The sequence below is a fragment of the Marmota flaviventris genome, chromosome 12 (assembly GCF_047511675.1).
Source record: "Marmota flaviventris isolate mMarFla1 chromosome 12, mMarFla1.hap1, whole genome shotgun sequence".
In the NCBI taxonomy this organism is placed as follows: domain Eukaryota; kingdom Metazoa; phylum Chordata; class Mammalia; order Rodentia; family Sciuridae; genus Marmota; species Marmota flaviventris.
Genome location: NC_092509.1, coordinates 76,302,689 through 76,329,077, shown reverse-complemented (window position 1 = coordinate 76,329,077; position 26,389 = coordinate 76,302,689). Strand labels below are relative to the sequence as shown.

General features: G+C 53.4%; 1 protein-coding gene across 4 annotated transcripts in view; it reads left to right on the top strand.

Moving 5' to 3' along the window:
• Nfasc (neurofascin) overlaps positions 1–22,715 on the top strand; it is a 173,710-nt gene extending 150,995 nt beyond the window's left edge. For 3 of the 4 annotated variants that reach the window (XM_071600143.1, XM_071600140.1, XM_071600141.1), the window contains 3 exons: positions 13,186–13,317; positions 15,458–15,527; positions 18,680–22,715. In XM_071600143.1, coding sequence (XP_071456244.1) covers positions 13,186–13,317; positions 15,458–15,527; positions 18,680–18,911 — 434 coding nt within the window. In that variant the 3' untranslated portion in view covers positions 18,912–22,715. Of the gene's footprint in view, positions 1–807; positions 1,051–4,631; positions 4,749–6,107; positions 6,261–13,185; positions 13,318–15,457; positions 15,528–18,679 lie in introns of all 4 variants that reach the window. The other variant, XM_071600144.1, reaches the window with a different exon arrangement.
• Positions 22,716–26,389: the final 3,674 nt, after the last annotated feature.

Genomic DNA, 26,389 nt, shown 5'->3' with positions numbered 1-26,389 from the left:
GGGATTTGTGTCTCCTGCAGGCTGGGAAGATGGTGCTGCCCAAGACAGATCCCATTAGTGCCCTTTTCCCAGGTTCTGACATGAACAGGAGAGACTTGGGGTACCTGTACCCCAGATTTCCTAGAAAGAAAAGCAGTTAGCTGAAGTCAGGGTAATTGAGGTCATAGGGGGAAGGGTCATCATTAGGCAGAGGAGGGAAAGGGGGAGAGGGAGGAGAGGCCAAGGACAACAGGAAGAGCTAAGCCTGGTGGCTGAGAGTAGCAGGCAGGTGCAGGGAGCTGCAGATGGAGCTTGCAAGGTTCCCTCGCAGAGTGGGGACTGTTCTCTGTCCCATTGGCTGTGGGTGGCTGTTTGAACTAAAGCAGGCATGACAAAGGGTGATTTGGGAGTAAAGGGCTGGGAATGGCAGGCTGCCCTGTGCCCCTGCAGGACAGGGCCCAGCCGCCTGCACACCTCAGAGGAGATTGGGGCTCCAGGGCTGGACCCAACTGGTGCTGCTTGGTTGTGTGTCTGGATGGCGTTTGGCCTGGGACTCCGTGCTACCCTGGGCCTCAGCTGGGTGCATGCCGGGTGCTTGGACCACACAGACCATGAGAAGAAAATGAAACGCACCCAGGCTTCATTCTCTTCCTTTCCCATGGTTGTGTTTCCGCTGGCCGACCCGTCGGGGCTGCTCGTTTCGCTTGGGGAGGCTTCCATCTCTAAGCCCCTCCCCTGGCGCCCTGCCTCACGTGCACGCGGGGGGCTGTGCGTGCAGGGGGCGCCGCCAAACCAACCGGACTCGGCTGTTCTGCATTTCCCTCTCAGCTCCTCCCACGTTGCCCCCAACTACTGAGGGCGCCACAGGCGCTGTGAGCAGTACTGATGCTACTGCCCTTGCCGCTGCCACCGAAGCCACAACAGTCCCCATCATCCCAACTGTGGCGCCTACCACCATCGCCACCACCACCACCGTCGCCACAACTACTACAACCACTGCCGCCACCACCACGGAGAGTCCTCCCACCACCACCACCACCACCACCACCGGGACTAAGATACAGGAATCCGGTACTGCTGCGTACTGCCCCTGGTCCCCTTGGGGCCCACCTCCCTAGTTGTCTTAAGAGAGCAATCACAGCTGGGAAGTGGGATCTGGGGCAGGGTCTGCCTGTAGCCTAGGGGCCCAGAGCCCCCACACATATACTGCCCCTGTTTGGGTGGTCCTGCACCTGTGGGGCACTCCTCATCCTGCCTCAGCTCCATGCACTTCAACAGAGGTCTCAGCTCCTCATACAGGACCCCACGTCCAGCTCTCCAGAGGGGACTTAACACAGCTGCCCTGAGAGCTTCTGGCTCCTGCCATGCCTGTGCCCAGCCTTGCAGAATTGAGGCCACAGAGCAGAAAGTGACTGGCCACGCCAGGCAGCTCCGTTCCTAGAACCCCACTTTCCTCCTAGTCTCTCTTTCCCCAAGGAACTCTTAGAGACATTTATTTTTAAAAGTCAGAGCTTCCAGGGAATGGTATTGCCAGGTTGTCCCATAATGCCCAAAGTGAGCTCCATGTCTCTTCCTGTCCCTGTCTCCTACATCCCCAGATGCATGCCTCGAAGGGAAACTGCAGCCATTCTGGGAGCCCCTGGTCAGGATGGATCCCAGGGCTGCACTGTGGAGCCAGGAGAACATGCAACTCTGCATCCCTCCGCCAGCCAGGAGGCCCTGCTCTCCAGCCTAGGTGATCCTAGGGGATGCAGCAGGGCTTCTGAACATGAGCATCAGTCTTTCCTTAGCACCTAGGGGAGAATCTCTAGTCTCCTGAGCCCTTAGGCCAGCTATCAAATCAGCACAAGGTAGCTGATAAGGCTGGCCAGACGCCCCCAGAACTCTCCTCCAGCAGTCCCAGGCTAGCACGTCCTCCACCCCAAGGCTTCACTGCCTCCCAACTGACCCTCTTCTCTCAGCCCCCTGAAAGAGCATGGAGGCTTGATGTGCGTGTATTTGTTTCAGTTCAATTGCATGGTGTTAAGTGAGCAGTGAGGAGAGACTGGTAATCTTGAAACCACCAATTCGCTCTATCCACGCAATATCTAGCATTTAAGCAGTACTCACTTGAGGAGAAAGTTGCCTGAGGAGAAACTTGCTAGGCTATTAGAGGTTGTGGTCAGCAACTTAGTGATTGTTCTCTGGTGCCACATTGAAGCATCTTTGTCATTGAGTGCTTTGAACTCACAGAAGAGGTGCGCCAAGGAGCGGGGAACAGTGAATCTTGCTCCTGGCAGTTACTTGCCCTCTGGGAAGATAGGCCTGCCTCCCAGACCTGGCCCCACGACTCACACCATGGTCTGAGATGCTGCAGAGGGCCTGGCCATGGTGCTGATCTTCTCTCGAGCTGGGGACACTCCTCAAGCATCCCCACTTCCCTTGATGTGGCAGAACGGCTCTGCCACCCGGGATGTTTGAAATCAGTTCTCATCTTTATCTAACCTTACATCCTTGAACAAAATTTCTCATTCAGTTTTCTTTTTTCAGAGTGAAAGGGGCCTTTATGTTTGTTCTTAACATGTCTCTTTCAGATTTCAGGGACACTCCCTAACTCAGGCCAGGAGTCAGTGGAAGGATGAGGGTATCTCCTCTCTTGCCCTTTTTCCCCCTAATTTGTTCTTTTAGATAGACATGTCAGTAGAGTGTATTTTGACATATTATGCATACATGGAGTATCATTTATTCAATTAGGATCCCATTCTTGAGGTTGTATGTGACGTGGAGTTTCACTGGTCTCTGGGTTTTGGTTATTGAGGGCTTGCTTTCTTGGTCCTTCTCTTTGAACTTTCCAGTTCTTTAGTGGTCAGCATCTTGACCTCTCTGTGTGGCAATGCCTTACTTCCATTCCCATCTCCGAATCATTTTGTTTCCCACTGCGGGATCTTTCCTAAAACCTGCCCCCCTCCCCATCTTTGTACCCTGGAAAATAGTCAGATTTAGGTCAATGTTATACTGGGACCAAATGCAAATACTCTATCTATTTTACAGGGTCCCAAGCTAAGGAGGAAAAAACTCAATTCCTTAAAACATGGCTCATCATGAATTCATTCCCACTAGCAAGAACCATCAAATTCCAAAGAGCTGGGATTTGAAGGGGCTTAAAGCAGCCAGTACAATTGAAATATCTGGCAGACAAGTGGCGAAGCCTACCTCTGCCCTCCCTATGAAGAGTACCCTCAGGTGTCTTCGTGACACCTCTTTTTTGGTCTTCACCTAACATGCCTCATGTTCACCTGGGGCAAGCTGCCACCTGACAGGGTTGTAGTAGAAAAGAGACTTCTTTGAAGTGAAAAAAAACAGGAAGTCTTTTATCACTTCTCCAGCCCTTCAGACTCAGTCACATGTCAAATAGATAATGAATAAATGCATCCCTGATGTACTCTATTCATTTATTTTTGACAAGTGAGTTGGTGACAGTGCCCCCTTGCATGCTAATAAAATATACAGAAGCCACCCTTGTAAAGTCTTTGAAATACAAGGCTTCATGCTAGTCCTCCACTATTAAATCTTTGCTGGAAAATGGGGTAATCAGACTGCTGGGACTCTTGAAAAGTGATTGCATTTGAAGATTAGTGCCATTCTTCTGTTCGTAGGCTATGGTTTCAGACAGCGCCATGGCTTTGATAAAGTAGCTCCCAGCTCATAGGAGCTAGATAATTAATGTCCTCTGTGTTTCAGAGAGATCAAGCCTCAAAGACTCTGTGGGGCTGAGAAGCCAACCGAATGGTGTTCTTCTAGTGCCCGGATCACCGAGGTTTGGAGGGTTAGGTGTCAAGGGGTTCTCTTCTCTTGGTCCCATCTAGTCCCTGACAGAAGAAGGATTCATACTGTCTGTGCTTGGGACCCAAGGTTCTAAGCCCCCAGTCACCATAGGCAATCGGGGGTGGTTGTGTGTGGCATCCAGGGTCTCACTGGTCGCTTATCTGGATGACCCTTGTCCTACTCCAGTTTAGAAGCCCAGTAGGGTTTCCCCATATTCGATCTCGTCCTTCCTACACATTTCTTTGTGACTCTTTCTTGATTTGGGGAGCAGTAAATGCTAGGGATTGAACCCAGGGAGAACTCAAACCCACACCCTAGGTTAGTGCTCTACCAAGGAGCTACACCCCCATCCTTTCTTGCTGGACTTTCAAAGACAAGCCTCACCTTCCTGTAGAACTTCCATGGTTGAAAGAAAAAAAACAGCACGTCTCCCACTCTTTTGGCATCCTGACCAGAGACCTCATTCCTGGCCTCTTTCCTGGCACTGCTCAAATCCATGACAAGGAATGTAAAAAGGAAATAAGCCCAGGTTACAGTCTCCAACAGTGTGGATCAAAACCCACTCTTCATGCCTAACCCCGCCGATGTGGATACATAGACAGCTCTCCTTCCCATTCAGGTCCTCCTGACTGCTCCCGCTCGTTCCCGGATGGCTGCTTCGGGCCTGGCCACCAAGGCTGCAGCTTGGAGCTCCTTTGGGCCCTGTGCACAGCCATGTTTGACTCTTTCCTTTTCTGTGTGTGTGTGTGCGTGTGTGCGCGAGTACATGCTGGTGTGCATGTGTGTCTCGGTGTCTCCCACACTGCCAGCCTCCTCATCACTAATGCCTCTTCTAACCTGCCCACCAGCCCCCGATGAGCAGTCCATATGGAACGTCACGGTGCTCCCCAACAGTAAATGGGCCAACATCACCTGGAAGCACAATTTCGGGCCCGGAACTGACTTTGTGGTTGAGTACATCGACAGTAAGCATTGATGTGTGGGGAGGTGGTGGCGGCGGCAGTGGCTCTTAGTGGTAGATGCCATTAAAGAGATCCTGTGAAGTCCCCCAGGCTCAGAGAGGCCTTTTAGCCTGGCTTAATTATAGCTTAATGAAATCAATATGCGTTCAGGCGGCAGAGAGGTGGGAGGAGTGGACTGAAAGAGAAGGTAGGGGCTTTCAAAGCCATTAGTGAAGGCCTCCAGTTGCAAGTACTATGGAAGACCCGGGCAGCCAAGCCCTCCATCCATTTCCTGCCCAGGATGAGGGTTCTCAGTCACCCCAAAATAAGCCAAAGCTCACCTCTGTGTTGATGTCCTAATGTGTATCCTGATGGCTTCACCAGATAGACCAGGCCAGTTCACAGACTTGGGCTCCAGCTGTGTTTTGTTCACAGCAGAATGCCAGAGGGCCACAGTCAGAGACAGGAGCCAGAGCCCTGTGTCCCAGAGAGCTGGTGACAAGCTGTTTGCCCTTTTTCCTAGATCTTGGGACCAAGGAACAGATTGGTTAGACTACAGAGCACGGTCAGGACATCCAGCCTCTCTGAGGGGAGGCCCCTGGTCCTGTGGGGTCAAACCCTACCCCTTGGCTTCTCAAGCATGTGCTCTAAGCAGCTAAGCCACACGCCAGCCTTAAGACCCACCTGGGATGGCCCACCCAAAGCTCTCTTGGGAATGCCAAGCCAACTCTTCACTCTCTGTATCTGGAGGATACAGTATCTGGAATCCACAGTATCTGGAATCCTCTTGTTTGGTCCATATAATTTTTCAGCTTGGCCCATGCGCGCCGCCGCCCCCCCCCACACACACACACACACCAACACCATTTGCCCTGCAGCGCAGACACAGGTGCTTTACCTGGTGTGTGATTTTGCCACTTGCTGGGACACGAGAGGTGAAGCCAGGAGTGAGAGCCAAGGAGAGTCAAGGACTCTTCCTGTCCCATCTCCAATAACCATAAGGGATGCTGACTGGCTCTCTGGCCTCACCAGAAAGATCCCACTTGGAAAGTGAATCACTCCAGGGCAGTGGAGTGTCCACCAACATGCTGAGGATTTAAGCAGGTCATGGTATGTTTAGCGCTAAGACTGTGGTGAGGAAGGAGAATTATAAGAGGAAACAGTGTCCTTTGTGGAAGGGGCATCATGGAAGAGAGAGAGCGCTAGCATTGCATGGACAGGCACTAGGGAGCCAGCTGTCTGGTTCTCTCCTGGTCTGTACAGTGGACTGGACCCGCGGTCCCCTCGCCCTTTTCTACCTTTGACAGGTGACCAGGAAACTAAGCACTGTCTCTCCAGCTCCTGGTGCCTGGCTTTAGGCTGACCAAGATTTCTGTTCCCCAGGCAACCATACGAAAAAAACTGTCCCTGTTAAGGCCCAGGCCCAGCCTATACAGCTGACAGACCTCTATCCTGGGATGACGTACACATTGAGGGTTTATTCCCGGGACAACGAGGGCATCAGCAGTACCGTCATCACCTTTATGACCAGTACAGGTGAGAGGGGAGCTGGCCTGGCTGTCCCCTGAAAGCATGAGGCATTTCATCCTCATCCTCTGCTTCCAGCTTGCCTTTTCTCCCTGGAAAGAAGATTCATCTCTGCCTGATTCCCCACCTTGCATGGCATGTGTAAGTTCCCCGGGAAGCCAGAGGAACCAGGTGTGCATGCACAGCCAGAAGTAAACTGATTCTGGGCCCCTGGGGCTGAGCGGGGATCCAAGGAAACAAAGGACTGTATAATGAAGACAGGGACTGCGTGGTCCCCCCTGCTAAGCCCAAAACAAAAGGGCTTAGTGTATATGCAAACTGTGGTGTGCTGGTCTGGGGACTGCTGGGAGTCAGGCCGCCTGCCCCAGGTGTTCAGGGGCTGCCTCCTCCATGGGGGATTAGGGCACAGGGCTGTCACAGGGACTTGATCCAAAAATCTCTCCAGGAACCCAAGCAGGGATCAGCGTGTATGTTTACTGTCTTGCCACCATCATCTGTCAAGAAAAATTCCAGTGCGTGACACAACTTATTTAAGGCTTTGTTTTGATTTCATTTTTGTCCCAATTTTGTCTTACCTAAAAATAGGTGACTTTTTGTCCTGCTAGGGGAGGGGAGGAAGCTCTTGCTCTGTAGAGGCCTCTGCGGTGCCTGGAGAAGAATCTTTGTTGTGTTAAATGAACAGGCTGATGGGTGGGGTGGCTCCGGGAAAGGGCTGGGGTTCAGAAGTCTGTCTGCTGGAGGGGTGGCTGGGAGCCTGGTGGCCTTGCGGACTCTTGGGTTCGTGAATAGTTTTCAAATCAGCCAGGGGCAGCTAAGTGGCCTGTATGCTAAGCTCTGAGAGAAAGGGTATTTGTGGGGGTGGGAGGAGAGATTAAGAGAGAAAAGGATCAGCCCCTGACTCTAGGGATGTTCTAATCAGATGCAGGATATTAGATGCATAGGGAGGAAAATCACAATGATTTATATGAATTTCTGAACATTGACTTGAATATTCATTACCCTCCCCGTGCCTGGCCCAGCAAGGCTGATTTTGCAAGCTTGCATCTTGGGAGTCACTGCCCATCTGTATATCTGTCTCCCCCCACCCTTTCTAGCCTGGTCCCTCCAGATCTGTCCTCCTCCCCGTGCCTCCGCCTGTTATGCACATTTCCATGCCACTGAGACTCAGGGAGTCTGGCTCCTCGCTTGGGGCTAGCTGGGCCAACTCTGGCAGGATATCTGAGCAGCCCGGCTGTCCTGTCACAGGGAGCCAGGCAACTGGACAGTTGACCAAGCGGAGCAGGTGGCTGGACTCTGACCCAGTTGGGGTCCTGTGCTCTTGCTCATTGGTGCATGCATTTCATTTCATCGTACTTCATTATAAATTTGAGTCCAGAACAGGGGCAGGAAGCAAAGATGATGGTTGGGAACAGAGGCCCGCCCTAGGGAATGCTTCGAAAGCCAGCGCAGCCTGCTCTTTCAGAGTTTAGCCTCTCCGGATGCTAAGCTCTGCCACTGTGGGTGAGGTTAGGGAGAGAAATCCAGAGAGGAAAGGACCCAGCAGGTCCTGGCCCTGGGGGTATCCTGCTCTGTGTCCAGGTAGTAGGCAGACAGTACAGAAAGAAATTGCAGCGACTTCTTCCACAGCCAAAGCCCCTATTTCTGAATGTTGACTTAGAGACTTATTTCTCTTTGCCTGGTGGATCTTATCGCCTGCTTTCAGAACAACTGCCACATCTTCCAGACTCTTCCCCATACGCTGGAGCAGGCAGGCTCATGACCCTAGCTCTGAGTTCGTATTGCTCATTTCCCTCCCAGGCTTGCTGGAAATTACTATGTGCAAACCGCATGGGGAGAGAAAATATTTTCACTTTCCAAAGTCTGTGTGTGCCTGTTAGTGTGTGTATATAAATCCTTCAGAAATGCATACTGTTTCCTGTGGGTGGACTCCAGAAACAAGTCCACACAATCCCCCAGATCCTCATGTTTCATCAAAGCAAATTTACAAGCATCTCTGGGCCCCAACCACTGGTCATTTAGGCAACCGCAGGCCGTCGTCACTTTAGTCAGCAGAAGCAACATTCTGCAGTAGTTCTGGAAGGAAATGGAAGGAAGGAAACCCACTGGGAATGCTACTGGGCTCTCCAGCCCTCACCAAAAAGATCCCATTGGGATGTTAATCACCTCCTTGAAGCTTTTGAAACCAAAGAGACGTGAGGTGTTGCAGACACATAACCTGGGACCCTCAGAGGGACCCTTAGAGACCCATTGGCCCTTTGCAGCTAGGTGTATGTGGGGGGGGGGGGGGCGGGGGGGCAGGCAGCCTTCCTGTCCTGTGGTGGTTAGTGGGGATGGGCCAGCAGTCAGGTCTGCTCTGACCCCAGGAAGGCAGGAGGGACTACAGAACAGGGAAGGAGGGCATAGAGGGGTATACAGTGGTGCTTACGTGACCGCAGCCAAGCCACATGTATGTGAGGAAAGGCTATCTGTTATATTTGTTTCTTGACCCCTGTTCCAGAATTCTGCTGACTTTGGCTGACTGGCCTGTCTTCTGTAGCCAATCAAATTCCTCCCAGCTAGACACAGGAGTCGGTGGAACCGCCTCTTTTGCAGGTGTAGTGCTTGTGTCTGACTGGGTTGGGGAAGTGGTGGGGCTTGACACTGAGGCTTTGGTCCAGAGCGAAAGACATTTGGGCCTACACTGGCTGGGTGCTATTCAGGCTCCCATCACTCCTGGCTGAAGGTGGTGGTGTACATGCACCAGCTCCTTGAATGTTGACAGCATTGGCCCTCAAACCAGCATAGCAGATTGATTGAGGATAGCCTGGGCAGTCAAGTGTAACTGCCTGGGAGCCTTGCTAAAATCCTTCCTCTCACAGCCCAAGCCATGGGGTCACCTTCCAAGTGAGGTCATTAAATCCTAAATTTCTTTTGGTTCTTGAGAAATTAACTCATTTTGATGGGGTGTAGTTGGGCCCACATACCCCACTTGGGGTATGTGAGGCATATGCCATCAGTGCCTTCTATGTCATAGGAAATTCTTTGACCCTTCAGTAAGGACTGAAGGTATGCTTGAACTCACCTGGTACTGTCCGGAGTGGAAAGGTATGTTTGCTTTCTAAAATTGCCCATGTGACCACTTTGCCTTGGAATTGTGACTTGGAATATCATGGAGATGGCAGCCAGAGGATAAGAATAGGCACCAAGAAGATGGCAAAATCAACTTCTCTGCAAAAAATATGTGCCACTGTCCAAACACAAGTGAAGTGATTGGTCTACTAGGGCCTCGTGTGTGGGCAAGCCAGCATAAATGTGACCCCTAGGTGGCATTAGGGGTAAAACCTAGAGCAGGGTCCCAGGTTAACTGTATTACATTAGGATTACATGTAGTCATTGATCTCTTTTATTTGACCAGCATCATGCTAAATACTAGGGGGCTCAAGAAGATCCCCTTTTCTCAAGACTTTAATAGTACAATTAAGATCCAGCAAACAAGACAATTTAATGTTACATTTGTGTGGAATAGTTGGGAGCCATGTCAGAGTCCAGAGATGGGGTGAGTTGGAGCAACGGAAGGTTCAGGAAGGAGGTGGAAAACGTGGAAAGTTGGTGACCTGGAAGAGGGCAGCCCAGGCCCTCTTGGGTAGGATGGGCAGAAGCACAGAGAGGGAGACTACACAGCACCCTGAAGGCCAGGCTGGGGTGGAGAAGGCAGGTGGCATTACCGTGAAACATCCTAGAGCATGACATAATGCCTCACTGTCTCCAGTGGCACTGGGGGCATGATGTGAGGGGACCCCTCTAGAGTGGACGGTGAGGTGGATGGGAGAGAGCACCGGCAGCCATTAGAGGGGGCAAGAGTGGCAAGTCACTGGCGGGGGCGGGCAGTGAGGCACATGCCATCAGTGCCACCAGGAGGGAGCTTTGGGCTCACAGCTGTGGAGTTGGCAGCAGGGACAACAGAGAGATGAGTAAGAGGGCTGCCAGTTGGAAAGTTGGAACCAGTCCCGTCATAGGTAAGAGGCAGGGAATGGAGGGCGGCTGGGGAGAGGCGGGCTTGGCGACGGAGGCTTGAGGTCAGCTTGTGGGGTTGAAGGATGGACTGGGCAGGAGCTGGCCCCACGGGAAATGGAGGAGTTCCTCTAAATAGGGCCACGCATGAGCTGGGGCTGGAAGGCCTAGCACGCTCCTCAGGGTTGTTAAGACACAAGAAACCTCAACAAGTTTAACAGACGGGAAGGAAACGGTGAAGAGGAAGAAAGGGAACGTGATACCAGGGTGTTCAGAAGTCTTTGCAGGAATGAAGGACCAAGGAAGGCAACACTGGGTCCCATTTATGTGGCAGGGGAGGGAGTTTGGGGGAGAAGGGAGAGAAGAGGATCCTGCCTCTGGTACAGGAGGAGGGGACAGCTGCAGAGGCTTCAAGCTTCCAGGGTCCCCAGAGTGTCCGTGGAATACAGGAGGTCAGCGCAGATGTGGGCAGACGGCAGTCAGAGCCGCACGAGGGAGAGGGAGGACAGGTTCTGGACACACAGCTGTTGGGCTGGCTGGAGGGACAGAGAGAGGAATAAAAGGATTGCCAGGTGGCAGCAAAGTCCAGCTGAAGAATGACAAGTGAATCCCCAACAGGCCTGGGCCTGCGTCTCCCTCCAGCTGGGCTCCCTCCAGCTGGGCTCTGGAAGAGCTGAGATGAAGTCAGAGACTCCCTGCCAGGAACTGGGAAGGACAGGGTGGAGTTTAAGGTGGACAGTGGCCCCTCAGGCCAAGGGGTGGGGCGCTGAACAAAGGCAAGAAGGTCAAGTGTTCCTCTTCCAAGCAAATGGCAGTGGAGCTCCCCCCACACACTAGGCTCTGCCTCCAGCCCTGGGGAGACCAGGCTAAGCCCCACCCCTGAGCCTATTTTCTGGGGAGAGGCACAGGGTGGAATGGCAGAGCACAGACTCCCGGAGCCAGACAGCTTGGGGTCACATCCTAACCCTGTCAGTTACTAGCCCCCCAACCTTGAGTAAGTCGTTTAAACTGTGCCTCCATGTCTATCTCTGTAAAATAGGACAAAAATTAAAACTTGCCTAATGTATGAGGTTGTGGTGGCATGGATTAGATATGTGGGAAAGTGCCCAGAACGGTGCCTAGCCCTTGAAGTGCTTATCAGTATAAATGAATAGTAGTAATTTGTCAAATGGTTACAAGTGCTATGGAAAAGATAAATTAGAGCTTTCTGATCAAGAGTGACTATGTGGGGGTGGAGGAGGGGGCCTTTGCCAAAACTGGGGAAATCCAGGAGGGCTGTCCTTAGGGACTCTCCAAGGCAGAAATGACCAAAGCCAGTGTGGCTAGCGCATGGAGAGTGAGCAGAGTGGGACATAGAGAGGGGTGGCCTGGTCCAGCTCTGACAGAGCCTGTAAGGATGAGGAATGCAGCTCTTTCTCCAAAAGCAATGAGACTCTTTGGAGAGTTAAAGCAAGGAAGAGATCTGATTCTACGTGGGGCTTGGGGAAGATTTTTCTGACACTGTGGGGAGTGGTCTGCCAGCTAGATGGAGCTTTTCTCCACAGCACACCCAGATCAGGGTCATCACAAGTCGGGTTCTTACTGGACTCAACTGCTTTGCTGCAGGGCTACTCTGGACCTCCAGAGCAGTCCATCTGGAGGTGGAGCACTTATCTGTCAGTCTTCAGCATTTACTAAGAGCCGTCCCTTTGCAGTGCCCTGGGCTGGGCACTGAAAAACACAGAAAACAGTCGTAGCTCCCAAGAACAGCGAAGGATGTGATTATGCCCAGATATTGGCTCACAGATGGCATGTGGTGGGAGTGGGGGGTGCACAGAGCCCTGGGGGCCCCATGCTTTTCCCATGCGCCTTCTGGGAAGGCTTGGTGCTGTGGTTCCATGACTCCTGCTGCTGTGTGGTGCTCCCAGGTCTCTCTGGATGGGCAGGCTCCAGAGCTGCTTGGCCGTGTCCATTCCTTGGACCTCTCCCTACCTCATGCCTCAGTGTCTGTGACAGGCTGTTTCTGGAGGTGTGTTTTCTTCCTTAGTCCAGAGGTAGGAAAACAGAGAGGGTCCTGAGCATGTGCTCCTAAGCCCCAACCCCAGCCATTGTGGACACCACCCGATGACCCCTGGGCTCCTGTTCTTTAGGCCCTCCTGCGTGCCCTTCCAAACACAAAGAGATCTTAGGCAGGTCTTCAGGCACAGACAGAGGGCACTGTCACAGGGAGAGGGTGAGTGGGTGTGTCACAGGCCACCAGGGCCCTCTCACGGGGCAGGAAGTGGGATGGAGTGAGTAGAAGGCGCAGCCCCAGCATCAGCGCCATCCTGTCTGGGGGAACCTGGGCCTGCACCGTCTGCTGCCAGGCTCAGTCCAGCTGGGCAGACATGAAAAGGCACAGGACGACCTGTTCCTCCACCTGGCCCAGGACCCACTGCCAGGAAGACAGCTGGCTGCCTTGGCACCCCGCTGTGGGCAGGGATATGGCCCTGCACCTGTGCAGGCCTGCCAGGCCTCTGGCAGCAGGTGCACACAGCATGACCTCAGCTCCCGCTCCCATGGGTGGCATGCAGAACCATTCACAGGACTTGTGCTTCCACAGACAATCCCTGGCCTCCCCTGAGTCCCCACGTGGCTGTGGCCATCCCTCTGGTTTGCAAGAATGCCCAGCCTCGTCCCGAGGAAATGCCCTTCCTGAAGCACCTGTTCAGCCTCCTGCCGCTTCTCCGTTCCCTGCATGCCTTTCTGCCTTTACTTTGCGTTTTTTCTGATCTTTTGAACTTGGCTCTTTTTAACTGTTTTCTTTTTGTCCCTTTAGCCAGGTAGTTTGGGCCAAAGAGTGGCTAGATGGTAGTGTTAGGCTCCAGGAGAACCATCCATGTGCCATAGCTGAGCCTCGGGCTCCCCTCCCCCACCCCCACCATGCATTCACTCACGGATTTGCTTCCGACCCCCCTCCCCTCAGCTTACACCAACAACCAGGCCGACATCGCCACCCAGGGCTGGTTCATTGGGCTCATGTGCGCCATCGCCCTCCTGGTGCTGATCCTGCTCATCGTCTGCTTCATCAAGAGGAGTCGAGGTGGCAAGTACCCAGGTGAGACCTGTGAGGGGAGCAGGTGAGGGAACCTTCCCACCAGTCACCAGGTCACCCGCCTGATCTGCCCAATCCGAGACTTGGAACCGTGGCCCTCTCCCCTGCTCTTTGCATTAGTGCCACAGGCAAGCACTTGAGTTAATTATGTCCACCGAGGTGGGCGGATGGTGAGGTCCAGGCCGCTCCAGAGAGGGATGGAAGGAACCCTGGCTCCTGCTGAGGTTGACCTTCCCTCGCCTTGACTCACCACCCATCTGCTTCGAAAATTGGCTTTTTTCCAGCCTGAATCTCATTAGGACCCTGTGTCCCAGGGAAGGAGGAAGGAAGAGAGGCATTTTAGATAACATGGGAAGAGAAGGGGTCTGGGCAGATGGGCACACCCATGAAAGAGGTGGCAGAGCTGGGCCCTCTGCGGGACAAAGGGGATCACAGATAACTGGAAAGGGGGAGCAGTGGATGGCACTGATTGAACCCCACAGCACTTAAAGGGCTTTGAGTCCCAAAGAGGTGTTTCTCTTCTATGGCCAAGATCCTCCAGCCCAGACAAACCAAGGTCAAGAACAAGGACCTCTGGCATTCTTGTTTCTGAAAATATTGATTGTTTTTCAAGCAGGGGCAAGCAAGCCATCTGTCTATGACGGGGTGGGTGGGGTGACAGGAGACAGGGTAATGGATGACTCTGGAGCAGAACTCCTGCTGGGCTGCAGGATGAAGTCACTCCCTGCTGCAGAGCCCCATGACCAGACCACCCCACGCTCCCCAGATACCTCCTTCTCCCTGTCACTATACAGAGGTCCTCGCCAAAGCTCAACACAAAGGATCTGGAAGGGAGAGGAGATTCTGTCTTATTTCCTTCCCCTGCCCTCCTACACTCAGACCCTAGGGCCCTGGGGTTCTGCTTCCATTGCAGTGAGGGAGCTCAGGAAATTGCAATTCCTTACCAGTGAGGGATGCTTTTTCACTTTGTTCTTGCGACTCTTTTCCTTCTATAAGAGAGAAAGCCAGAGTTAGGGCGAGGTCCAGCTTTCCAGGTAACATCAAGACTTGGGAGGACTCCCTGAGTCATTCCCCTCCCAGTGGAACTCACCAGATGTACTCTGAGCCTCTTCAAAAGTGCTCCATCCTCCTCCCAGAAATCTCTCCAAAGTAGGCCTCCTGACTTCCAGCTCCAGGGTAGGTCCCTGGCATGTTAAAAGCCCAGAGACCCAGGAGCCCAGGGCCAGCATGCCAATTGTCCTCCTCTCAGCTTCATGTGGCTGCTAATTAGTTATGTGATCTGTTCTTCACCTCTCAAGACCTCAGTTCCCCTCCCTGAAAATAGGAGTGATTGTCCTGACTTGTATTTTTAAAAGAATACATAAAGCATCCCTCATGGGCCTGGGGGTATAGCTCAGAGGTCGAGTGCTTGCCCAGCATGTGCAAGGTCCTGGGTCCAATCCCCAATAACTACCGAAAAAAATAAATAAATATATTAAAAAGGAACCCTCAGGTAAGTGCCTGCTGCATGCCAGCCTGTTTTAGGTGCCAGGGATACTAAAGGAGAGATGATTGTCCTTGACATTGCAGCTGCCTCCTAGGGAATGGCCACAGCACAGCAAGGCAGGCCTAGGCTGGGTGTATAGGAAAAGGGCACCTCAGTGAAGACCCAGATAGGAGAGCGCCTCCATCCCTAGTGTGACAAGTGTCTTCCCTGACCAGGGCACTCTGCCAGCAGCTTTGGAGAAATACACAGTCTCCACCCTGAGAAGAGAACTACATTCTGTTAGGGGCACAGGAACTGTGCACAAAGGATTCTAATACACAGCAGGAGAAGGGTGTGAACAAGGGAGGATGTGCCTTTGGTGGAGGAAAGGATCACATCTCTGGGGGTTTGGGGAGGAGCCCATACAGAGACAGTGGGAGCTTGGTGGGAGGAGATTTAGTTGTTAACAGGGATGTAAAGAGAGCCCTTGGAGTGAGCAGGACGAGGCAGAATCAAGGGATTGACTTTGGGAAGAATTGATGGCATCTTATTAAAAGGTGTCGAGGGGTGGGAGGGGTGGGCAGGCCCAGGGTGGTGTCTTCTGGCCCCACATGCCGTAGGGCCCTGGAGAGCAGGGGCCTACTCTTAATCAGTGTCTGTCTTCTCTTATTGACCAAGTGCGAGAAAAGAAGGACGTTCCCCTTGGCCCTGAAGACCCCAAAGAAGAGGATGGCTCCTTTGACTACAGGTGCGGGATCTCCTCCCCCTGACTGGCAGCTGTCCTTCCTGCCCTGAGGCAGCCCACTCCCCTCAGAGCAGCTGGGCCACAAGGCACTGTATCCACATCCTCACCCACTGGGCTGTCACCTCTGACTCTCTGACCATGCCTTGGCAGAGGACATGTGGTCAGAGAGGTTGTGAATCCTGACCAAAGAGGACCAGGCTGCTCCCCCACCCTTAAACACTTCATTCATACAATTGCACAACTCAAACTACTGAGCTGCTTATATGTTTCTTTCTACCATTTACCTCTAAAAATGCAGCCTGGGCCCCCCCATGCTGTGAAATGAGTTCCACTCTCAGGCTTCTTTGCTTAAAACCACCCTTAACCCTGAAGATAATGACCAGCGGGATGTAGTGTCTAAGCCTCAGGCAGTGACGGGGCAGGGCAAGGAAGTCTAGGTTCTTTCCTCTTGAACCTGGTGACGTCTATGGGCTCTAGGGTAGATGGGCCTGGGAGAGGCCCAGTGCCCTGTGTCCCAGGTGGCAGGGCTGAGGCCCATCCTGGGAAGAGACCTGCCCAAGCCCCCACATTCATCTCCCAGGCAGAGCTGAAGAGGATAGGGGCTGGACTGCCAGCCAGTGCTGCTCTCCTATGGATCTGAACAGGACTTTGTATCTCAACTTAACAAAATCGTCAACTGTCCATTTGAATGGCAGGTATATTCTGAATTCAAGAATGAGGCAGAGAATCCCCAGTACCACCAAAAAAAAAAAAAAAAAAACCTTCAGGAATGGTGCTGGGTGGGTCATGGAATCTTATTCTCAGACCAGGTGAGTGGAAAGGTCTGTTCAGGGCCTTCCTTCCCTGCCCCCACCTGGTTACTAGCCAGTCCGGGTCACCGCTGCTCTCTGGCCTCTCTTTATCCTTTCTGGGCCTCCACCTCTCTGCCCATCAGCAGCCTGGCAAGCCTCAACAGACCAATGGGAGCAGAGTCACTGCCCACATGGGTGCCGGTCTGGCAGCTTAGGAGCCACAACCAGCCAAACAGTTCCAGCGTCCTTCCCGAAGGACAGGCACAGAGATGCAGCCCCTTATTCCCAGGCTCCCCTGGCAGGGTCCAGCTTCCCCATGAGCTGGCCTTCATTTCCAAGGCCAAGGTGTCTTTTCTCCCCCAGACCCTCAGCATAGCCAGAGGTGGACACACAGGGTGGGCATCCTACACTAAGAGAAGCTGCTTCCTCATGTGCCTCTCTCCTCCCCTGGAAAACAAAGCCATTGGGCTAAAGCACCTGCTGCGTGCGCGCTGTCCCCAAGGCCCACTGTGTTCAGGAGGTGCATGCCCAGCCAGCATGGGCAAACGCGCTCACCTCGGGCGCAGGCCCTGCAGCATCCATCCTAGAGCCCCAGGTGCATGATTCCAAGCATCCCAGACTGGGAAAAGTCCCAGATAAGTGAGAGGAAGAACTAAGCTGCTCTGGGTGCAGGCCAGAGAGCCAGGAGGTATGTTTTCCCTCCTCATCTTCCTCCATCCTGTGGCTGAGTTCTGACAGGGCTCTCTGCCTCTCTCCCTGCAAATCTGTCCTCTTGGATATTGAGGGTCTCTGGAGGCCAGGCCAATAGGTGACTAGACCAGGGCCACTCTTTTATTCAAGCTTCCTTTAGGTGAGATCTGCTCTTCCAGACTTAGGTCCCCTTTACCCTCAAGAACCTCCACACTGAACCCTCCCCTTTGGGGCCACCTCTGTCCAGTGGATATGCCTGAAACGGGGACAGGAATTCCCCCCAGATTGCATAATAATTCTCCTGCTCCTGCGGTGGGGCAGAGGGCCTAGGGAAGAGTGCAGGGTGAAAGACTGGCAAGGGGGCTGAGGAGCCTGGCAGTGAATTCTGCCGGTTTGCAAAGAGAGATCCACTTCCTGCACAAACTCAGCGCAACTCTAGAGACCCACTGGCTTCCCTCCACCGCTGTCCCTCCCGCAGCACTGCCTGCAGAGCACCTGCGAAGCTGTGGTAATGGGCGGCCTTCATTCCGTGCCCTGGAGGGACTTGGCTAATGGCTTTTCTTGTATCTTGCTCAGCTCTGGCTCCGGCTGTCTTTGCCCAGTGCAGTTATTAGAATGCACTGCCTGCTGTAATGGCACCTCAGCTGGTTGTTTTCCCCACATCCAGGAAGGACTTAGAGTGGGCTAGGAGCAGAGAAGGGTGCGGCATGTCTGCCTAGACTGCCTGGCACCACTGTGGTCCCACCTGCTGGGCCCCCCAGTCCCTACCGCTGGTCCACATCTGCTGTGTGCCTGGGAGCCCAGCTCACCTCTGAAGTGCAGCCAACAGCACCTGGTCCCCCCTCTGAGCCTAAAGGGCACACAGAGTTTCCTAGCCAGGGGCAGAAATGGCTCAGGGTGCAGTTATTCAGATCAGGCATCTGGGCCCCATGGGCCAATGCCACTTTACTAACCAGCCTCCAGCTCTCCGAGGAGAGAGCTGAATGACAGGGCTGGGGGCTGGGGCTGGCAGAACCCTCCAAGCCTTCCTAGTGCTCAAATTGCTGGTCTCGAGTGCTTCTCTGTATGCCCCTGTCTCCCATGACCCCGCCTCTCTTACGTGCTAGGCCCAAAGCAGGAGCACCTGTTTGTGGATAAGCCAGATAACCAAGAGAGCAGCACAGAGACAGGGAGGTGGCAAGGTGGGGGAAGGTCTGATCCCAAAGCAAGACCCTCGCTTTGGTCAAGGGCAGAGCCTTGCCCTGCAGAGTCATAGGAGGTCCACCTTCCATGGACAGGTCACAGGGGCACACTCAGGACTAGAACTCCTTGTCCTGACTCTTGCCACCCCAAGTGATCTCACAAGCTATGGCTCTGCCTCTCATGGGGTGGCCGTCCTCTACCTCCTTACGCTGTGATAGTGGCCTGTCACGTGGGAAGGATCCCACACCAGGAATCCAGAAGCTTGCTCCCCAATCCCTGCCCTGTACCCATGCCATCTCCCCTTAAGGAAGACGCTTGTCCTCACTGGGCCTCTTAGCTTTCCTTTCGCAGCCCCCGTGGGACAAGGAGGATGGGGCCTGGCTGATCCCCAAGGCCTGTGCTTGGCAGGAAGTCCGCTACCCTGTCCCACCATACCTGGTTTGGGTTGTGCTGGACCCACTAGGCCCTGATTCTCTGTCTCTCTCTGGCCAGTGATGAGGACAACAAGCCCCTGCAGGGCAGCCAGACGTCTCTGGACGGAACCATCAAGCAGCAGGAAAGTGACGACAGCCTGGTGGACTATGGGGAAGGCGGCGAAGGGCAGTTCAATGAAGATGGCTCCTTCATTGGCCAGTACACGGTCAAAAAGGACAAGGAGGAAACAGAGGGCAACGAGAGCTCAGAGGCCACATCACCCGTCAATGCCATCTATTCTCTGGCCTAACGGAGCCCACCCGGGCACAGCCACTACTTTATAAGTGGGAGGAGGGGAGAGGGGGAGACGAAGCCACTGCAGACCGACCACAAAGCCTCCACCACCTTCAGGGACAAGGGTACAAAATGGGGGTCTGCCAAGCTGTGAGGATCAGTGGCCACCCAGCTACCCACAAGCCCCCTCCCAATGACCCCCCACAATCCCTGGGTGCCACCAGTGTGGGAGAGCTAGAGCCGTGACTAAGCTCACCTGAGGGAACCCTGGTCCCTTGCCCCATCTCGCAGCCACCCTGAGCATCCATCCCACTGCCCGCCTTGGCCTCGGCCTCGGCCCACACCCTTGCCCGGTCCTGTCGGTTACCGTACTTTCATTGACATTATTTTTGCTTTGTGCATCTTCCAAACCTCCAGACCCAATGTCTCCATTTTCTTTTGAAGATGTGTTCCTGGAAAAAGAAAGAATAGGTGGATTCTCCCCCCAGGAAACCACAAAGAGACGGAAAGGACGGATCCCTAACAGAACGTAGAGAAGAGCCGTAGTATTCAAACCGCCGCTGGGCCAGCACGTTTCCGGAGGATGCCTTTCTTTGCCATATTGTCCCCCACCCTTGCTCCCAACCCATCTGCCTCTGTCTTGTCAGTTGCTGAGCTGGGCTTGGCTCCTTCCTGGAAAATGACAGTATTTTTTGGCAGGGAGAGGGTGGGCAGTCGCCTCGCCCCTCTCTGGTTCAGTTAGGAGGTGAGTTTACCTCTGACTCCTCGTTCTTACCCTGCCCCTGCCTCCAGAGTGTCCAAGAATGAGCTGCACTGACTTTGAAGGATAAGCTGGAGGCACAGGAGTGGGCACTGATGGTACGAACTTCAATTGCAATGACTGGACCTCAGCAGAAGAAAGTCAGGGGTCTGGTCTCTTGGGAACTGTGAGCACCTCTGGAGAGAAGCAAAGGGCTGGGTTTGGACTCCTTCCTTCCCATCAGTGAATACAGGGATGTAGGAGAGAGGACCACACCCACCATGTCCAGAGCAGAGGGCACCCGCCCACCTGGCCAGGGTCTACGCTGCTACCCTCAAGGAGAAGGAACCCTGCAATGCAGAAGCCTTGCTGGTGTGTTTCGGGGGTGTAAAGCACCACCCTCTTCCTCCTCTAGCAGATGTCGGTCATCTCCTTGGTCAATTCTGTATGCTGTTGAGACTCGTATTTGACGTGATGTGTGGGTGGAGACCTGCTACCCCGAGACTGAGCCTGTCTGTCCTTTCATTAGGGTATATATACATATCAGGGGACCCTGTGGTGGCGCCGTGCTAACAGTGCTGTGATGCCCCCATCCAGAGAGGACTCAGTGCTCTTCGTATGCCTTATGCAGTTCTGATCTGTCCCTGGAGTTCCCAGGTTCCCAGTCCCTCCCTGCAAGCCTTGAAGCCTCCAGTGACGTCTGACTCGGAATCAGGGCAGCCTATGCAAGTGTCCCTGCAGGACCACAAGCAGCCAGTCCATACACACCCTTACCCCGTTGCCCACATGGAGACTCGCAGACCTGCAATTCTCAGACCGAAGGTGCTGCCTTCACCCTCCCCACCTAATTCATTTTTGAAACCAAAGGTACCTAGCCTCAGTGATGCAGAGAGAGGGAGATCTTGAGCCTGCGTGTGCCCCTGTCACTGTTTCTGTAGCTCAATCGGTTTCAGGAGGGTGAGGCTGAGCCCCAGGAATAGATCACCTGCTACTGACGCAGCCTCCAGTTTGAGCCTCCAGCTGCCATCCGGGGGCCTGGAAAGTACCAGGGCCGTGTCCTTCGGAGACTTTATTAAAGCATCATTTGCCACATGTTTAAGCCACAGAGGTATTAGCAATGCTTACATCACTTAATAATCATTCAGCTGAAGGTCAAGCTCATAGGCATACACGCACTCTGTCTGCAGATAAGAAACCATAGCCCAGAGCTGAGCCAATAATGTTGTTTGAACTAGAGAGTAATGGCCCTTTGGCCCAAGCTGCCTCCAGGTCTGCTGCCCAGAGGCCTGAGAGGCAGCTCTCTCATGGTGAAAGGGGACAGGGTAAAGAGAAGGGGACTGGGGATGAGCTCAGGGTCATGTCCCCTGGCTCTCTTCCAACTCCTGCTTGGATGCAACTGGGCAGTCCTGCAGTCTAGACCCACTGTCCCTGAAGGGAAGTGTCAGGGACATGTACCTGTGAGCTGAAACAAATGACCAGCCTTTCCAGAATATGCTTTGGACCTGAGCTGAACAGTCAGTTTCTCAGGCCCTCACTTCACCCTGCTTTGTCCATGCTAGTGAGCCCATTCCCAGAGAGAAGGCCCTAGGGAGCAAGAGGCTGTTCGATATCACAGAGCCACCTCCTCACCTCTGGAAAGTCTGTTGCACAAACCAATGGCTTTGAGGGGCTTTCTCTATCTGAAGGGTCTTGGGGAGAGGTCAGCTCAGGTCATCTTTGCACCTTCTTCCAGTGTCCCACCGTGCTCTGTACCATCATCCTCTGTACTATCGTCCTTTGCTGTTAGTGCCTCTCTCGGGCTGTTGTTTTGTGAGTGCTGACAGCTGCCCCCCTACACCACCACCACCACAAGACCATAGCAGGAGCATTTGGGACTGAGGAACCGCTTTCCCCAAGCAAAGATGATGGGTGCTCAGAGAGCTCAAGACTGGAGGTGTGTGGGTGGCAGGGCTAAGGAGGCATTCCTTAGAGGAAGAGGAGAAGCCATTTTCTGTAGCACCCATGCCGGTCCACCCAGCTCAACAGGAAAGCAGTATTGCCCAGCACTCCCTGCTAGCTGGGCCTCTCAAGCAACTGCCCAAAACATCCTCACAACAACGCCAGGAGCGGGCCCTACCATTGGTGCTTCAGCCTCTCCGGGTGGGGCAGGTGGTCATCTTGCAGTGGCTCTAAAAGTTCCATTGACTAGAACTGCCATCCGCCAATGTGCTCAGCCACAGTGCTGTAGCTGCCTGAGCGCTCGTCTGCCCTCGTGTCCATTCATCAAATACTCTTTGAAGATCCAGTCGGGCCAATGCTTGAGCCTTGAGTACCAGGTGAAGCAGGTCAGGAGTGGTCTCAGCCCTTGCAGGACTGACATGACTGGAACCGTCTTGAGGCAGGAGCCACTGAGTCGGGAGCAATCTGCCTTTCATTGCTCAAGCCTCTGATGGCTCCAGAGTGGAAGGGAGAAGTTTCCAGGTCTTAGTCCAGCTGGTTAGAAAGACCATGCAGGACGGGGCAGTCAAGACCCGCTGGGTGGGGCAGAGGATCAGTCCTGCTTCTGGACCCTCTTTGCTCTGCCCCTTGGGGCAAGTTGCTTAACCTGTCTACTCCTGTGCCTGTGCCCCCATTCGGTCCCTCCTTTTAATACCTCTCTGAACAGACGACAGGGGTCCACCTGAAGAAACACGGAGGTCAGGGTAGCTGCCTCCTGCCCTGCCTTGTTATGGTGAATAGGGCACATATTTCCCAGTCTTGCTTTTGAAGAGATGGCTGAGTTGACGCTAAGAGGAAAGCCAGACCCACCCCTCCCTGTCCCTGCTCTGTCACCCTGCGAGGTCGGAGACATCTGGTCTACCCGCTTGCTGGCAAGTCCTGAGGTCTGGAAGTGATAAGAGTGAGCCAGTGCCAACATCACTCATCCTACAAGGTGTGCCTGCACCGTGGGCCCAGATGGTGTGCTCCTGGTTTCCCTGACCACAGTTAGTGTTGGGAAGGGAGTGCAAGCAGATCTGCAAGGGTTTGTGGGGTTTCTAGCTAAGAGACAGCTCCCTGCTACTGAGCACCCACATGTGCTCACATCCATACAGCAGAACTGTCACAGAGCATTGCCTCCAGCAGGACGCAATCCAGGTCATTGTCCTGGAGAGAGTCAGTCCCTGCCTGGGCTCCTGTGAGATGAGCTTCAAAGGGCTGCGTGTAGGCATGGTGCGCAGCCTGGGGGAGGGGAGAGGCCCTATTTGGGTGACTGCTATGGGCAGGACCTAGAGACAGAGTGATCCAAAAGAGAGGAAAACATTCCCCAGGAGCTGCAGCCTTCAGGGCACGTCCTGGAGGCCAGCCAAGTCTTAGGGCATTGCCCTCAGCCTTTGATGGAAGGAGCAGGGATTCAATGCATTTTTGTCTCAGCTTTTGTGAGGTTGATAATCTGAAAGGGAGAAATTTCTCAGGCTTCCATGGGCTGAGGCTGGGGCCAGGACTGGGGCCAGGGACACTTCTCAGTGGGAGGGCAGCAGCTTCCTGCCTGGTAGGTCAGCCAAGAGCTTGCTTCCCACTCGTAACTTTGGGTGGGGTCCCAAGGCACCAGTCCAACCAGCCTCTGCCAAACCTAAGCCCATGGCTGTGGTCGGGTCCACCCAGTCAGGCCCACAGAGTGACTTCTTTCTAGTGAAATGAAGGATTCTGCCTGAACTATGTGTGACGGAGTAGCATGTGGGAAGTCACTGATTAAAAACAGAAGACTCAGACCAATAAAGCAAAGAGCTTGAAGTGTAAATGGGAGACATAGGCAAGTTGGCCAAAGCCAGGCCTGGCCAGGCCCCTCCCTTAATAGACAGGGTCACCCTGCATGAGCTCCATTGGACCTGGTGGCACAGTCCAAGCCCAGGGAAGTACACTGTCTTTTGGTCCTTTTCTAGGAAGGGTCCTTCCTGGGACACCTTCAGGGGAGGGGCCAAGGGGAAGGAGGATGACCACCCAGAGAAAGCTGTAAGACCCACACAACAGCACCTAAGCCGCCCCGGGAGGCAGGGCTCCTCTTAGGAGTACCTTAGTATTAAATGGATGCTCATGGCGATAAGGGTGGAAATGAAACAGATACCAAGGCGTCTGGCTCAGGATAGTCAGATTTCAGCCTGTGGAGGAATCTCAGAGCTGATCTAATTGAAATGACTCATTGGGCAGACAAAGAAATGAGGACGCAGCCAGGCAGGCACAGGGCTTGCTCAACACCACAGAGCTGGGACGTTTAGGTAGGATTAGGACTTGAACTTGGGCCTTCTGGCTCCTTGTCCAGTGTTCTCACCACAACTGCCTCCTTGAAAGCAGAGGTATTACTGCAGATCTGCCCGGCTGGTTCACCCTGCCATACCTCTACCACCTGCACATCCCCCCCAAGACCTCCCCAAATGAAAGACAAAAAGGATTTTTCTGAGTTCACGATCAGCCTGTCTGTGCAGTTAACCCAGCCCTGCAGTGACAGGCGGCCCTGGCTACTAGACTGGAATGACCGGCTGATCCATGTCTGTTACTGTGAAACTAGACTGTACCCCCTCAGCATGGCAACTCTCGCTCCGTCACATATTGGACCCTCAGCACACTGTATTCCCCAGAAGTGAGGGTGCAGAGGGGTCTCTGTCCTTTTCTTGACTGCAGGGTGCTGAGGGGGCAGCAGCTCTGGCAAGCCTGCCACCTGGGATTTGCTGGGCTGGAGTTCAGCCGCTGTAAAGACTTCAGAGAAGCAATAAACACAAAAGTCTAGGAAGAGATATCCAGAATTTTGTGTATTACTCGGTTTGTTTTTTGAAAAATGATGCAGATCAGATGACCCTGGCCTGCTCTTTTTTTTTCTGATTCTCAAATGCAATGTCCTCAGTCAGTGTTGTCCCTCTGCCCGGCTCCCCAGCTCTTTGCCAACTTCTTCTCACTCCTCTTGAGCTGAGCATTAGTCGCCTGTGACATGGCCACCTTCTGTCCTGGTCCCACACCCAGCCCATGCCGGACCCCAGAAGACCTGGGCCCTGCGCCCCACACACCATGCCCGTGTGTTCTTTTGGTGGGGAAATTCTTCCCGCGTCTCCATCCCTTCCCATGTCCCCACACGCCCGCCCATCGATCTGATCTTGGTTAAACATGTAACTCTCCACAGTAGGCCTTGTTTTAACCCCTCTCACATCGTGTTCTTTCCTTTTCGTGAGTTGATTTTTGCATTAACCAACGTTGTCGGCGACAGATGCGTATCTGAGGGCGTCACCGCGACCTTCAGAAGGGAAGATTTTTCTGGGCTGTGGAGATCTTCTAATACATGGACTTATAAACTGACTGCATGAACAATGAAAAGGCCAAATTATTCGGAATTTTTTTTGAATCACTGTAAAAAAAAAAGACTGATTTCTTTTGTATAGAGAACACTAAACGTATAATAAAAGTTGTTCAAAATGGATTCTGGGCATGCGATGGACTCATTTTCCTTGGTGAATGGGTAGGTGCCACATCTGCAGGCCCAGTTGTGCCCGGGAAAGCGGAGTAGGTTGCAGAAAGGCCAAAGAAAGGGCCTGGAGACAGCCCGCAAGCATATGACTCACTGGGGAAAGCTTACCAGAGACCAGAGCCTGCCCCATGAGGAGTTCTGTGGCAGTGGATTGAACAGAGAGCTCCTCCATACCCCAAGGTGCTCTGCCAAGCATCCTGTCCAGTGGTGGCCAGCTGGACGAGTGACATGTATCCTTGCCACAGTGCCCTCGGTTTTACACCAGTCGCCACCAAAAGGGGGGTTTCATATATTAAGTTGTAGGATAGTGATACTCAGCATTAGCTTGCTTAGTTTGCTTTTATGAACAGCCGCCCAGGAAGCAACTCTCCCGGTATGCACGCAAGTAAACAGCTTTCTCCAGGTAACTCTTGCTTGTCCTGGATCCCAATGTGCAGAAGAGGAAGCCCGGGTCCTTCAGGGGAATATGTATCTGGACTTTCCGGCCACACTTGTTCTCATTGTTCCCCTAACTTGACTAGGCTTTTGGGAATAGAAAAGGGGCATTCAGGGGCATGTTGTTTTACTATCCTTTCTTTCTTTTTAAAGGACTACACAGTGGGAAAGGGTGTCAAGAGGTTCACGACACAAGGAATCAAATGGTTTCTAAGGGCCTCAGAGAGCTCCCCTGGTATTGGTGGTCTCCCAGACCATCTCGAAGTCACTGTCATTTGGGGGAAACTCTTGCACAATTTGTGTTTTGAGGGTAGGATGCCTGGTTTAGGAATGTGTGCAGCGGTGGAGAGACCCCTGATCCAACATGGCTCTGTGTGCACACAGCATTTAAGAGGTGCCATGCCGAGGAAGTTGGGAGAAGCAGAGACAGTTGCAGGGGTACCCTGTCTCCTACCCTTCTTCTTTCTGGACCCCATTCATCTTGCCTGGAAGGGTACAGACATTCAATATTGTTGAAACAATGCATAAAACTGCATACTAAAAAACAAAGCCCCTCAAAGGAATCTCTGCATTAATCAAATAGGGAAAGAAGAGAGAGGGGCCACATTGACTGAGGAGGGACGTGGCTTTGCCAGCCTCCTGTCTTGATGATTTGGCCGAGTTCTAGTGAGTCACATGGGGTGGGGTATAGGGGATGGCCAAAGAGCATCACCTGGGAAGGATACATTGCGAAGGGCCATCGTGTCTGGGGTCCTCAGGCAGATGTTGGGGTAGGAGAGAGGGCAAGGCTGGGGGGTAGCTCTGCTCTGTGGGAAGATAACTGACCGCTCACAGGCAGTAATAGCAAATA